Source organism: Doryrhamphus excisus, chromosome 21 (genome assembly GCF_030265055.1).
Source record: "Doryrhamphus excisus isolate RoL2022-K1 chromosome 21, RoL_Dexc_1.0, whole genome shotgun sequence".
NCBI classification, from domain to species: Eukaryota; Metazoa; Chordata; class Actinopteri; order Syngnathiformes; family Syngnathidae; genus Doryrhamphus; species Doryrhamphus excisus.
Genome location: NC_080486.1, coordinates 4,557,831 through 4,571,159, shown reverse-complemented (window position 1 = coordinate 4,571,159; position 13,329 = coordinate 4,557,831). Strand labels below are relative to the sequence as shown.

Genomic DNA, 13,329 nt, shown 5'->3' with positions numbered 1-13,329 from the left:
ATGCATTTAAAGTCTGGCATTTCTGCTTATAATTATTACACAATAAAACAAATACTCATTCTCCCTGCATGCACTGCTGTCACCGCTTGTGTGTGGAAAAAAGAAAAGAAGCCTCCAGGGCTGAGAAGAACAGACTTTTAAGTGTGAAAGTGAAACTTTTTTTTGCAGCACATACAGTGAAGAAAATAAGTATTTGAACACCCTGCTATTTTGCTATTTCTCCCACTTAGAAATCATGGAGGGGTCTGAAATTTTCATCGTAGGTGCATGTCCACTGTGAGAGAGATAAACTAAAAAGAAAAATCCAGAAATCACAATGCATGATTTTTTAACAATTTATTTGTGTGATACAGCTGCAAATAAGTATTTGAACACCTGAGAAAATGAATGTTAATATTTGGTACAGTAGCCTTTGTTTGCTATTACAGAGGTCAAACGTTTCCTGTAGTTTTTCACCAGGTTTGCACACACTGCAGGAGGGATCTTGGCCCACTCCTCCACACAGATCTTCTCTAGATCAGTCAGGTTTCTGGGCTGTCGCTGAGAAACACGGAGTTTGAGCTCCCTCCAAAGATTTTCGATTGGGTTCAGGTCTGGAGACTGGCTGGGCCATGCTAGAACCTTGATATGCTTCTTACGGAGCCACTCCTTGGTTTTCCTGGCTGTGTGCTTCGGGTCGTTGTCGTGTTGGAAGACCCAGCCACGACCCATCTTCAATGCTCTGACAGAGGGAAGGAGGTTGTTCCCCAAAATCTCACAATACACGGCCCCAGTCATCCTCTCTTTAATGCAGTGCACTCGTCCTGTCCCATGTGCAGAAAAACACCCCCAAAGCATGATGCTACCACCCCCATGCTTCACAGTAGGGATGGTGTTCTTCGGATTGTACTCTTCATTCTTCTTCCTCCAAACACGCTTATTGGAATTATGACCAAAAAGTTCTATTTTGGTCTCATCTGACCATAAAACTTTCTCCCATGACTCCTCTGTATCATCCAAATGGTCATATGCAAACTTAAGACGGGCCTTGACATGTGCTGGTTTAAGCAGGGGAACCTTTCGTGCCATGCATGATTTCACATCATGACGTCTTAGTGTATTACCTACAGTAACCTTGGAAACGGTGGTCCCAGCTCTTTTCAGGTCATTGACCAAGTCCTGTCGTGTAGTTCTGGGCTGATTCCTCACCTTTCTTAGAATCATTGAGACCCCACGAGGTGATATCTTGCATGGGGCTCCACTCCGATTGAGATTGACCGTCATGTTTAGCTTCTTCCATTTTCTAATGATAGCTCCAACAGTGGACCTTTTTTCACCAAGCTGCTTGGTAATTGCTCCGTAGCCCTTTCCAGCCTTGTGGAGGTGTACAATTTTGTCTCTGGTGTCTTTGGACAGCTCTTTGGTCTTCGCCATGTTACAAGTTAAAGTCTTACTGATTGTATGGGGTGGACAGGTGTCTTTATGCAGCTAACGACCTCAAACAGGTGCATCTGATTCAGGATGATACATGGAGTGCAGGTGGACTTCTAATGGGCAGACTAACAGGTCTTTCAGGGTCAGAATTCTAGATGATACACAGGTGTTCAAATACTTATTTGCAGCTGTATCACACAAATAAATTGTTAAAAAATCATGCATTGTGATTTCTGGATTTTTCTTTTTAGTTTATCTCTCTCACAGTGGACATGCACCTACGATGAAAATTTCAGACCCCTCCATGATTTCTAAGTGGGAGAAATAGCAAAATAGCAGGGTGTTCAAATACTTATTTTCTTCACTGTAACCATAGTGTGTTTACTATGTGACATAAAAAGTTGAGCTGAAGCAAGAAAACACAAGTTTGTATAGGACGACAATGAAAAAAAAAAAAACAGGATAAAAATATGTGTGACAGGCAGGACGAGCACAACACACACGGTAAACACACACACACACTCACACACAAGATTAAAAAGGCAGATTGCGAACATGAATTAAACTTAACCACCATCTCAAAAACGGGACACAGCTTCTTTTAGTTGGTTTTAACACCCATCATTCGAATGGTTGAACATTTAAAAACATGAACAAGTCTATACATACAGAGAGAGAGAGAGGGGGGGGAGGGGGGGGTGTAAAGGGCAAAGTAAACACCCTATTATCAAAATAACATTTGACATTTATTAAAAAAAAAGATTACAAAATATAAAATTAAATAATTTCGGAGTATAAAGGCACACATCTTGCACAGTGTAACAATGAAAACAGTTAAAGCATGATGTGGGTAGATGGGGGGGGATTATATGACGCTAACACACACACAGACACACACACACACATAAAAAGAACCTGAACAGGCAACACCACCGACTAGAGAAGATAAGGAAACTTAGTCCTGTGACATGCACATTTTTTTTTCTCTAACTTTTGTTTTAAGCACATTGTAGAAATTCAAGCATAATTATTCTTCATCGACCAACAGCACCATCATCATCATTCATCCCAAAAAGGGTGGCTCCATTTTTGCAAATTCTTTTAAAATACAACTATTATTCATGACTTAAATCCAATGTAAAAATATAAAAATGTGAATATAATCTGATATCTACACAAACATATCGTGATGGAAGCTTTTAAGGGGTTTAAAATAGCTCAAGGAGAACGTTAACGTTACGTTACTTGGTTTTTAGTTGGTTATACGTTACACAACGTCACGCTCACAAACCACTTTTCACACACGCACACACGTATATATTGCATTTCCCTTGATAAGACCGCATTGGATAACCGTGGAGGGGGGGGGTTTGTTGTTCGTAACATTTGGTTCCTGTCCTCGTGTGCAAAATATACAAAAAAAAAGTAAAACTCCCGTCTTTTTTTTTTTTTTAAGTGTTACTGTAACACAAACGTGTGGGTCTGCAGCTCTGGTTTTACCACGTTGAAACACACCGACGCAGGAAGTAAGCACATGCAACTGTTACAACCTGATTATTACAAGGTTCCTCGTTAGATGCTCTGTAAACAAACTACTGCGGTAACACGTCGTAAAGCACCGCAACGGAGTGCAGTAGATAATCAATATTTTAGAGAAATATCTGCATTTATGATGGAGTGAATTGTGTATCGGTTTTGTTTGTTGCATAAAAGTGAGCATCTCACAGGAAGCGAGCATCAAAACGCAACTAAAATGAGGATGCAATGTGGTTCTTTTGTTCCGGATCTTAATACTTTGCTGGTTGGTCTCCACATGGAGGTAAGCCCTTGCAGCTCCTCGACGTAATGGAGTTACGTAACTGTAACAGAACTGATGTATACAGGACTTGAACCACAAATAAAAAGTGCAATTTTTTTTTTTGTTATATTTTACTTATTAAGGTGCTGTTCAGGGCTGGCAGATGACTCCCGCGAAAAAAAAAAAGTTACTTTTCACCGCTTATTCTTGAAAGATACTTCCCTTAGTCGTACTTAATCATTTTCCGAAGAGGACAAAAAACAGCGCGGGTTTGCACGGTCAGGAGCAAGAAGAACGAGAGACGAAACGTCAATGTCGGTTCTTGCACCGACGCCATTTGGAAGACTGTTGCTGACTTTCTTAAAAACGCGGCGTCACGCTGATTTTGACCCTTTCGCCTCCATCATTGCTGAGTCGGGACGTAAAAAAAAAAAAAACACCACGATGATGTGCGAGAAGCGACAAATAAAAAGCCACGTTTCCACAAAAAAAAAAAAAAAAAAACACAACAAATTACACGTTTTGCTTTCCACAAGGTCCGTAGAAGAAACGCAAATACAACTCAAAAAAAGAGGTTAAAATGTAAACGAACAATGTTTTTAGCTGCTGCGAGAGCGTGGTGCCCACACTGTGGCGCGGGTGTGTGTGGGGGGGGGGAACGGGCAAAGGGAGAGTCCTATACAAAGACGTTGCTGCACAATTAATTCTCCACCTGAGAACTCCACTGCACTATCCCCCCTTCCCTTCCCTGCGAGGCTCAGCGCCTCATGGTGCGCCCTGGGGGCTATGACAAAATAGTGTTGATGAAGTCGTAAAACCTCTTGGAGTACTGCTCTGGGTTCACTGTGGAGATCTCGGCTCCGGCCTGCGGAGGGAGAGAGAAGAAGCATCAGCATGCGGGTCTCAACCGGGAAGGGAATTTAATGCAAGGATAAGCGGCATAGAAAGAGGCTGGATGGGTGGAATTGAATGCAACAAGGTGTTGTCCATTAATACTCCTATAGGTGGCGACGATGCTCTGTAGTGCTATTTGACACCTTATGTATGAGGTATTCTATGCTTATTGTACATATCAGCTGTTTAAGTGAAATATGCATTATATTTTATTTTTTTAATTTGTTATATGTTTATATATATTATATATATATATTTATATATTTTTAAATATATTTTTTATATATATATTTTTTACATTTTTATTTTCTATTTTCTATTCTACCTTATCTATTTTGTTTGAAAACTAGCTCATGCAATGCTAGCATTCAGTTAGCACATTTGCTTCAATGTTTTTCGTTATGGTAAATATTATAAAGTGTCTGTAATCCTGTAGTTCTGTAAAGTAATCCTCTCAAAAATTATATTAATTCATAAATCATCATCAACCGTTTCAGGGTTGACTATTATACTAGTCCAAAATATGAGCATAAAAATAGCTAAATGAACTAAAATACAAATAAACACATTCAAACAATATTATGTCTTATTTATGCCTTATATGTCTTATTCATCTTGTTATGTCTAGTATATTGGGTAATATGAGTGTAAATGTGACTATAGGGGTGTTGGTTCATGTTTAGAGGGCTCTAATAACATTCATTCATTTTCTATGCACATTTTCACGGTGGGTGCTGGAGCCTATCCCAGCTGTCTTCACGCGAGAGGCGGGGCACACCCTGGACTGGTGGCCAGCCAATCACAGGGCACATATAGACAAACAACCATTCACACTCACATTCATACCTATGGACAAATTTGGAGTCGCCAATTAACCTAGCATGTTTAGCATGTTGTTAGCATGTTTTTAGCACGGGGAGAACATGCAAACTCCACACAGAGATGGCCGAGGGTGGAATTGATCCGTGGTCTCCTATAGCTGTGAGGTCTGCATGCTAACCACTCGTCCGCCGTGCAGCCATGTCAGAAACATTGAAATATTGAAATATTAAATCATTTAATTTTTTTTTTAAGTTGTAATAGTATGAAAAAATATATAATAATATAATAATAATATAAAATAAAAACAAAATAAAGTAATTTTTTAGAAAATTAGGTTTGGGAAAAAATACAATATTATGGGAATTAAGTCATAATATTCTAAAAAGAAATTGTATAAAGATTATTTAAGTCCCTTGTGAGGATAAGCGGTATAGAAAATGGATGGATTATTTAAGAAGAAAATCAAAATATTGAGAAAATCAAAACGCTTATATCACAAAGTTGAGATGCCCTTTTTTTCTTCAAACATATATTTGTCAAACTTATTAGCATATTTGCATGTTTAGTCAAGGCCAAGAGTCTAATAACTTAAATAACATTACAAATCATATTTTGGATTATTATAAACAGATTTTCCTGTGGTCTAACTACAAAAATATTGTATTTATAAATAAAGAAATTCATTTATCACTGTCGGGTCTGGAAGTAATTAACTGCGATAAATGAGGGATTACTGTGTGTTCGGTTTGATCGAGTTTGTGTGATTCCACAGCCAGTTATAACAGGGAATCAAACAATATTTTTAGTCATTCATCATTCATACAGTATTATCAAAAAAACAAGCATGTCTTACGCCATGTTTGACTGTCTTTGCGGCATGAGCAGCCTTCTTCTTGGCATCGTAATGTTGCAGGATATCTATGATGGCCATGAAGTAAACTTCTTTCCTGGGAGCAGCTGCAGGAGAAAACACAGCTCTTATCAGTAACACCACCACCACGTACCACCAGGAGGCGCATTTGTGACACTCACTGTCGCTGCTTTTGATGGCGTATACGTCAATGGTGGGATCAAACTCTCCCGGCGACAGGGGCTTAGTGCTGTCCAGGGTGTTGCTGGGACTGTCGGGCGGGGTCCCGATGGCTCCTCCGTCGCTCTCGCCGCCCTCCTCCTCGGCTTCGTTGTCCTCGCTTTCCACCTCTTCCTGCTCGGCTCGCTCGACGTCGTGGATCCCGACCAGCAGGCTGTAGTCCATGAGCTTTAACTGCGCCAGGAACTGATGATGGCGGAAGTGGGAAGAAAAAAGAAAAGTTCATCTTAAAGATGAAGGATCTAATCTGATCAGTGGTTGAAAAAGTTCATAAAAGATCATACCTCCACATCTTTCCTAAGCTTCTCAAGAAACATCTTCTTGTTCTCGTCGTCAATGCAGATCTTCTGCCCGTCGTTGATGAAGTCGTTGTCCTTATAGGTCGGCAGCTCCTTCGCCTAGCCATTGTAGCATGACAGATTAGCGGGGGGTCAAGAGTGACAACAATGAGAAACGGGGATTTCAATTCACAGTGGCATGCAGCAGAACTGGGCAAAAAAAAACATGGCAGAATGCTGCTGCTATGAAATGTGTCACTTTTAGAATTTGAACGTCTTATTTGAAGTTTCAACATCAGCATCGGTATTCTTGATGTGTTTTTCCCCCAGTGTATTAAAACATCACAAATAAACGTCACTTCATGGTTGTCAAAACGGGTATTTCAACATGTGTATCTCTTTTTTAAAAACGGTGTCAGGAAGGAATTTGGGCAAAGATCCTGCATGTTGAAACACTTAACCAGTGGTTTGTGTGATAGACAGCCTGTCTGTCAAGGTAGAGCAGAAGCGCAGGCGGTCCCATCCAAACCAAGGCTGACCTCGTTGATTTGTGTAGCACAGTCCATGCAGCATGCGCAGAAGAATGTACAGACCCATCTGATGCGGTATTCTCGAAAATAGCATTTTCCTTTTGTAAACAATGATACAGTAGATCCCAGCAATGTTACTCTAAACTCATGAAACTAATGAATATATATTCAAAATGTCATTATTTACCATTTAAAATACTATTGCCAGCTAGTGCAAGTTACCAATATTGTTATAATAGGCTATGGGTTGAGAGGCAGCCTATCCCAGCTGTCTTGGGGCGAGAGGCGGGCTACACCCTGGACTGGTGGCCAGCCAATCACAGGGCACATATAGACAAACAACCATTCACACTCACATTCATACCTATGGACAATTTCGAGTCGCCAATTAACCTAGCATGTTTTTTGAATGTGGGAGGAAAACCGGAGTGCCCGGAGAAAACTCATGCAAACTCCACACAGAGAGGTCTGAGGGTGGAATTGAACGTGGGTCTCCTAGCTGTGAGGCCTGAGCGCTAACCATTCATTCATCCATTCATTAATTTTCTCCCGCTTTTCCTCACAAGGGTCGCGGGGGTGCTGGAGCCTATCCTAGCTGTCTTCGGGCGAGAGGCGGGGTACACCCTGGACTGGTGGCCAGCCAATCACAGGGCACATATAGACAAACAACCATTCACACTCACATTCATACCTATGGACAATTTGGAGTCGCTAATTAACCTAGCATGTTTTTGGAATGTGGGAGGAAAACCGGAGTACCCGGAGAAAACCCACGCATGCACGGGGAGAACGTGCAAACTCCACACAGAGATAGCCGAGGGTGGAATTGAACCCGGGTCTCCTAGTTGTGAGGTCTGCACGCTAACCACACGACCACTGTGCAGCTTTGAATTCATTAATTCATTCAATCATTTTCTCCCGCTTTTCCTCACAAGGGTCGCGGGGGTTGCCAGCCAATCACAGGGCACATATAGACAAACAACCATTCACACTCACATTCATACCTATGGACAATTTGGAGTCGCCAATTAACCTAGCATGTTTTTGGAATGTGGAGAAAACCCACGCATGCACGTGGAGAACGTGCAAACTCCACACAGAGATGGCAAAGGGTGGAATTGAACCCGGGTCTCCTAGCTGTGAGGTCTGTGCGCTAACCACACGACCTCCGTGCAGATTGCAATGTATTCAATAATAGCTAATATTAGTAGCTAAACTTTGTCAAATCCCTATCTTTGGCTGGTAATATAAATATAACAGGCGTGATATAGTATGTTAGAAAGTTAGCGTCCTATCCATAACATACAGCAACTTTAAATCAGATATTTGTGATTATTCGGGGTTGCATATACAAAACTGCAAAAAATGGGGATCTACTGTATTCATTTATTCACATAACTTTTTTTTAAAAACACATCTGGTAGATCCATACACTGTTTAGGATGTTTAACTGACAGCCAAGAGACGTCTTTGCTAGCTGGGCTACCCACTATTTAAGTGTCTAAATATGGCAATACTGCTATTTGGGAGCAAGCCGCTGCAACCCTGCCAGCTCCCTGGGGCGAGGGGGTGGGGGAAGAGGTGTTTTAGTGAGAATGGGTCTCTAATATTTCGGCTAAAGAGAGCAGGAAATGAGGTAAACGAGGGTGGTAACAACAGCAGTTTGGCTACTACAGCGTTTCTATGGCAGCAGAAGAAGAAGAGAGAGCAGCAACGCATGAAGACTTTGTAGCGGTAGAAGGAGCTCAGACATCATACGGACACGCATATGAACGCACATACACACACAAGTATAGGCTACACCTATATACACACACACACAGATGGAACACATAAAACATCTGACATCTGAAGAGGACATTTGAGCACATATATACAGACATGGACCTCAAATATGAATAAAAAAACAATTCTAGTCGCACAAATCACAAAATTGTTCACCGTTTTCATTGCAACACTTAAACCAATGAGATCACGGTTGACGTGCATGTAAGATGTTATAATATTGTGCAAAATTTTTTATTTTAATTTCATTCATTCATTCATTTTCTACCGCTTTTTCCTCACGAGGGTCACGGGGGTGCTGGAGCCTATCCCGGCTGTTTTCAGGCGAGAGGCGGGGTACACCCTGGACTGGTCGCCAGCCAATCACAGGGCACATATAGACAAACAACCATTCACACTCACATTCATACCTATGGACAATTTGGAGTCGCTAATTAACCTAGCATGTTTTTGGAATGTGGGAGGAAACCGGAGTACCCGGAGAAAACCCACGCATGCACGGGGAGAACATGCAAACTCCACACAGAGATGGCCGAGGGTGGAATCGAACCCTGGTCCTCCTAGCTGTGAGGTCTGCGCGCTAATCACTCGACCGCCGTGCCGCCTTAATTTTAATTTCATTCATTCATTCATTCGTTTTCTACCGCTTTTTTCCTCCCAAGGGTCGCGGGGGTGCTGGAACCTATCCCAGCTGTCTTCGGGCGAGAGGCGGGGTACACCCTGGCCTGGTCGCATAGCCAATCACAGGGCACATATAGTCAAACAACCATTCACACTCACATTCATACCTATGGACAATTTGGAGTCGCCAATTAACCTAGCATGTTTTTGGAATGTGGGAGGAAACCGGAGTACTCCACACAGAAATGGCAGAGGGTGGAATCGAACCCTGGTCCTCCTAGCTGTGAGGTCTGCACGCTAACCACTCGAACGCCGTGCCACCCTAATTTTAATTTCATTCATTCATTTTCTACCACTTTTTTCCTCCCAAGGGTCGCGGGGGTGCTGGAGCCTATCCCAGCTGTCTTCGGGCGAGAGGCGGGGTACACCCTGGACTGGTCGCATAGCCAATCACAGGGCACATATAGACAAACAACCATTCACACTCACATTCATACCTATGGACAATTTGGAGTCGCTAATTAACCTAGCATGTTTTTGGAATGTGGGAGGAAACCGGAGTACTCCACACAGAAATGGCAGAGGGTGGAATCGAACCCTGGTCCTCCTAGCTGTGAGGTCTGCATGCTAACCACACGTCCACTGTGCAGCTTGCTATGTATTCATTCAATCATTTTCTCCCGCTTTTCCTCACAAGGGTCGAGAGGACTGCTGGAGCCTATCCCAGCTGTCTTCGGGCGAGAGGCGGGGTACACCCTGGACTGGTCGCCAGCCAATCACAGGGCACATATAGACAAACAACCATTCACACTCACATTCATACCTATGGACAATTTGGAGTCGCTAATTAACCTAGCATGTTTTTGGAATGTGGGAGGAAACCGCAGTACTCCACACAGAGATGGCCGAGGGTGGAATCGAACCCTGGTCCTCCTAGCTGTGAGGTCTGCGTGCTAACCACTCGACCACTGTGCAGCTTGCTATGTATTCATTCATTCATTCATTCAATCATTTTCTCACGCTTTTCCTCACAAGGGTCGAGAGGACTGCTGGAGCCTATCCCAGCTGTCTTCGGGCGAGAGGCGGGGTACACCCTGGACTGGTCGCATAGCCAATCACAGGGCACATATAGTCAAACAACCATTCACACTCACATTCATACCTATGGACAATTTGGATTCACCAATTAACCTAGCATGTTTTTGGAATGTGGGAGGAAACCGGAGTACTCCACACAGAGATGGCCGAGGGTGGAATCGAACCCTGGTCCACCTAGCTGTGAGGTCTGTGCGCTAACCACTCGTCCACCGTGCCGCCCTAATTTTAATTTAATTTATATAATGACTAGATCAAAACTGATTGTGGTTAACTGTTCTGGTCTGTATTTATAAATACTATATATAATATTATATCAACAAATTGCCTGTTGTTGTGTTATAAGCAGCAAATTTCCTGCTTAATTATTATTATTTTTTTCCTCTGAAACTGCAAGCCGCTAAACGAGACGCCGTCGTCCGTAATGAGGAGGTAGGAGAGGACGTACATAGTCACGCTGCGTTACGGTCAGATGATCAGCACATGCTGTACTTAGAAGAAAAACCCTGTGTATTCTGAGTCATCACTTGGATTGCCTTTTAACTACCTAAGGCAACTACTTTGTTGGGTGCCAATTCGACCCCCCCACCCAACCCTCTCAGTCCCTTACAAAACGAAGCGGTTTGCCAGCAAGTGAGGCACAGTGCCAGTAAATCTCATCAGCGCTTTTTTTTTTTAGGCACATTCCCACCATCATAGTGTCGTTTCTATGATTACACTCTCCCATTTCTGACTGCTTTACATGAAAACTCAAGCTGTTTTTTTTTCCACCATTTTGAATAGTGACTCAACAAAATAAACCGACTGACAAATTAAGCAAAACACGTTTGAATGTTAAGAAAAGTAATGTTTTTTTTTTGAATAACAGTGCATCCTGGGGAAGAAAGAACCGTAAAAAAAAAAAAAAACTTAGATAGATCATGCCTGGTATATGAGCCCTGGTTGTCTTACATCTCTTACGTGTTTCATGGCGCAGTAAAAGCGCGTAGCGATCCGCAGTGTTTGCAGCCTTTGCTGAACGTTACCAGATTTGGGCCGCGGGGGCACATCCTCTGGTGGGGGCGGCTGCTAGAAAAAGGAGGGGAGGGGGTGGGGGGAACGGAGAACGGAGGGAGGGAGGGAGGGGCAGGAGGAAAGGAAAGGAGAGAAGAAAGGAAGGGAGGAAGGAAGTTGGAAGTAAAGGCAAAGTATTGAAAATGTAAAAGAACACAAGTGTTTTTGTTTTTTTTTTCCTTTTCGAAATCGGAGGATTGTTGGAGAGGGTATCAACGCGAAAAAAATATCCAAGTTGGAAGTCAGTTTTGATAAAAAAAAATAAAATCGCTGACCAAGACAGGAAACAGGCTGACGGAGCCCCTCTACCAGGCGCCTTGGAGCTGCAACTAAACAAAGCAAGGAAGCAACTATAGATGCTCCTCTATGGTTTCTACCATTAATGCAGTCCTCACACCAACATGTGTGTGCGCACCAGGCGGTGCTGGTGCCCAATGAGGACTGTAAACAGTCTGTCTGCCCCAAACCATGGACAGGTCAAGAAAAAAACGACATGTTTTATGCGGGTTGAAAAGAACGACAATGTGCAAACGGAATGGACACACTGGAATATGTTAGAAACAGTGTAATTATATAAAAAAAAAAAGATGCAGAAAAACAGTGTATTGCATGCAGATAAGATGCATGCATGAAAGGGAGACATGTCATGCAGTCAGGGGAGAACCCTGCCATGCTTCTTTGTTTGTGTACTTGAAGACATATTAAAAACACACACTTCCGAAACAAACACAACTATTCGTTTTTCGCTTGCTAGGCACTCACGGTGTGTGTGGGTGTCCACACGACGACAACGGATGAAGAATAATTGCCGGTTTACACAGTATTTTGAGAAACTACTTGTTTGTACATATACTACAATGCTATTACATGATAACCTTAAATAGCCACGTTTACATGGACCTAAATATTCCAATTCCATTCAGGTTATTTGCTCAATCGGAAAGAATTGAACCTTTGTATACACCTCATTACGAAAAAAAAATGCCAATCCGAATGAATATATAATCGGATTCCCAATCCGATTGAGGAATCTTGTACCCGCTCAAACGGACTGCGTTCTTCTTCGTGTTGTTTATTAGCGGTTGGCAAGCAGCTTTCGTGTGCATTAGCGCCATCTATGGAACAGAATCTAAACCATTCTATACGCTATTCACAAGTCCAGTTTTATAAAAAAAATACAAAAAAATACATATCTATATAAAACATGTGCCGAGCTTAATTATAATTAAGCAAGATTGAACTTCCTGTTCCCGGGTGCGTTCTTTCAGCGAATGCTGAGATATGATGTAACACGCAGCTCCAGACGTTTTTCGATTAAAAAAAAAATGGAGGCGAGCAATCAGCACTGGACTGTTGTGGAAAGTTTTTGATTCAAACTAAATTTCAAAACTGGACGAAGGAAAAAAAAGTGAAAAAAAAGTGAAAAGTGAAAGAAAAACTGGAGGAAGTCGGTATCACGTGATACGATTGGAATATTCCTTTCCATGTATACCATTGCTTTCGGAAAGGTCATTCGTAAAGAGAAAAACTCATCATGTAAACGTGGCTAATGTTATCAGATTTATTAGTATGACTTCATAATTTCTCATATCGGCGCAATACTTATCATGCATTACTAGTTATAGTATTTTAGAACAGGGGTCTCAAACCCGCAGCACATATTTTGTAGACATCAAATTTTTGTGCATTTGTTGAATCTCACAAAAGATACTCAAAGGCACTTCAGCTTGCTTCACAGACTCTCTTTGAGTAGGCAAGTAATAACTCACATTGTCACTACACCAGCAACAGTTTACAAAAGCCGCAAGGTATGCTGGGAGCAGGTAGTACCCCCAGCTTGTCTTGCTGGAGTTACCTAAAGTACATTTTTCAAGTTAACATAGTAGTTAAGTTTGTGTAGGTGTTAAGTTCCTGCGTGATGGTTATAGTGTTATTTCTTTTATGACATCC

General features: G+C 42.1%; 1 protein-coding gene across 5 annotated transcripts in view; it reads right to left on the bottom strand.

Moving 5' to 3' along the window:
• Nucleotides 1–1,769: 1,769 nt before the first annotated feature.
• pip4k2aa (phosphatidylinositol-5-phosphate 4-kinase, type II, alpha a) overlaps nucleotides 1,770–13,329 on the bottom strand; it is a 32,335-nt gene continuing 20,775 nt past the window's right edge. The window contains exons 7-11 of one of the 5 annotated variants that reach the window (XM_058059382.1): nucleotides 11,287–11,394; nucleotides 6,302–6,415; nucleotides 5,960–6,203; nucleotides 5,781–5,884; nucleotides 1,770–4,076 (exon numbers count right to left, since the gene is read on the bottom strand). In XM_058059382.1, coding sequence (XP_057915365.1) covers nucleotides 3,996–4,076; nucleotides 5,781–5,884; nucleotides 5,960–6,203; nucleotides 6,302–6,415; nucleotides 11,287–11,394 — 651 coding nt within the window. In that variant the 3' untranslated portion in view covers nucleotides 1,770–3,995. Of the gene's footprint in view, nucleotides 4,077–5,780; nucleotides 5,885–5,959; nucleotides 6,204–6,301; nucleotides 6,416–11,277; nucleotides 11,395–13,329 lie in introns of all 5 variants that reach the window. The other 4 variants (XM_058059381.1, XM_058059383.1, XM_058059380.1 and 1 more) reach the window with 4 other exon arrangements.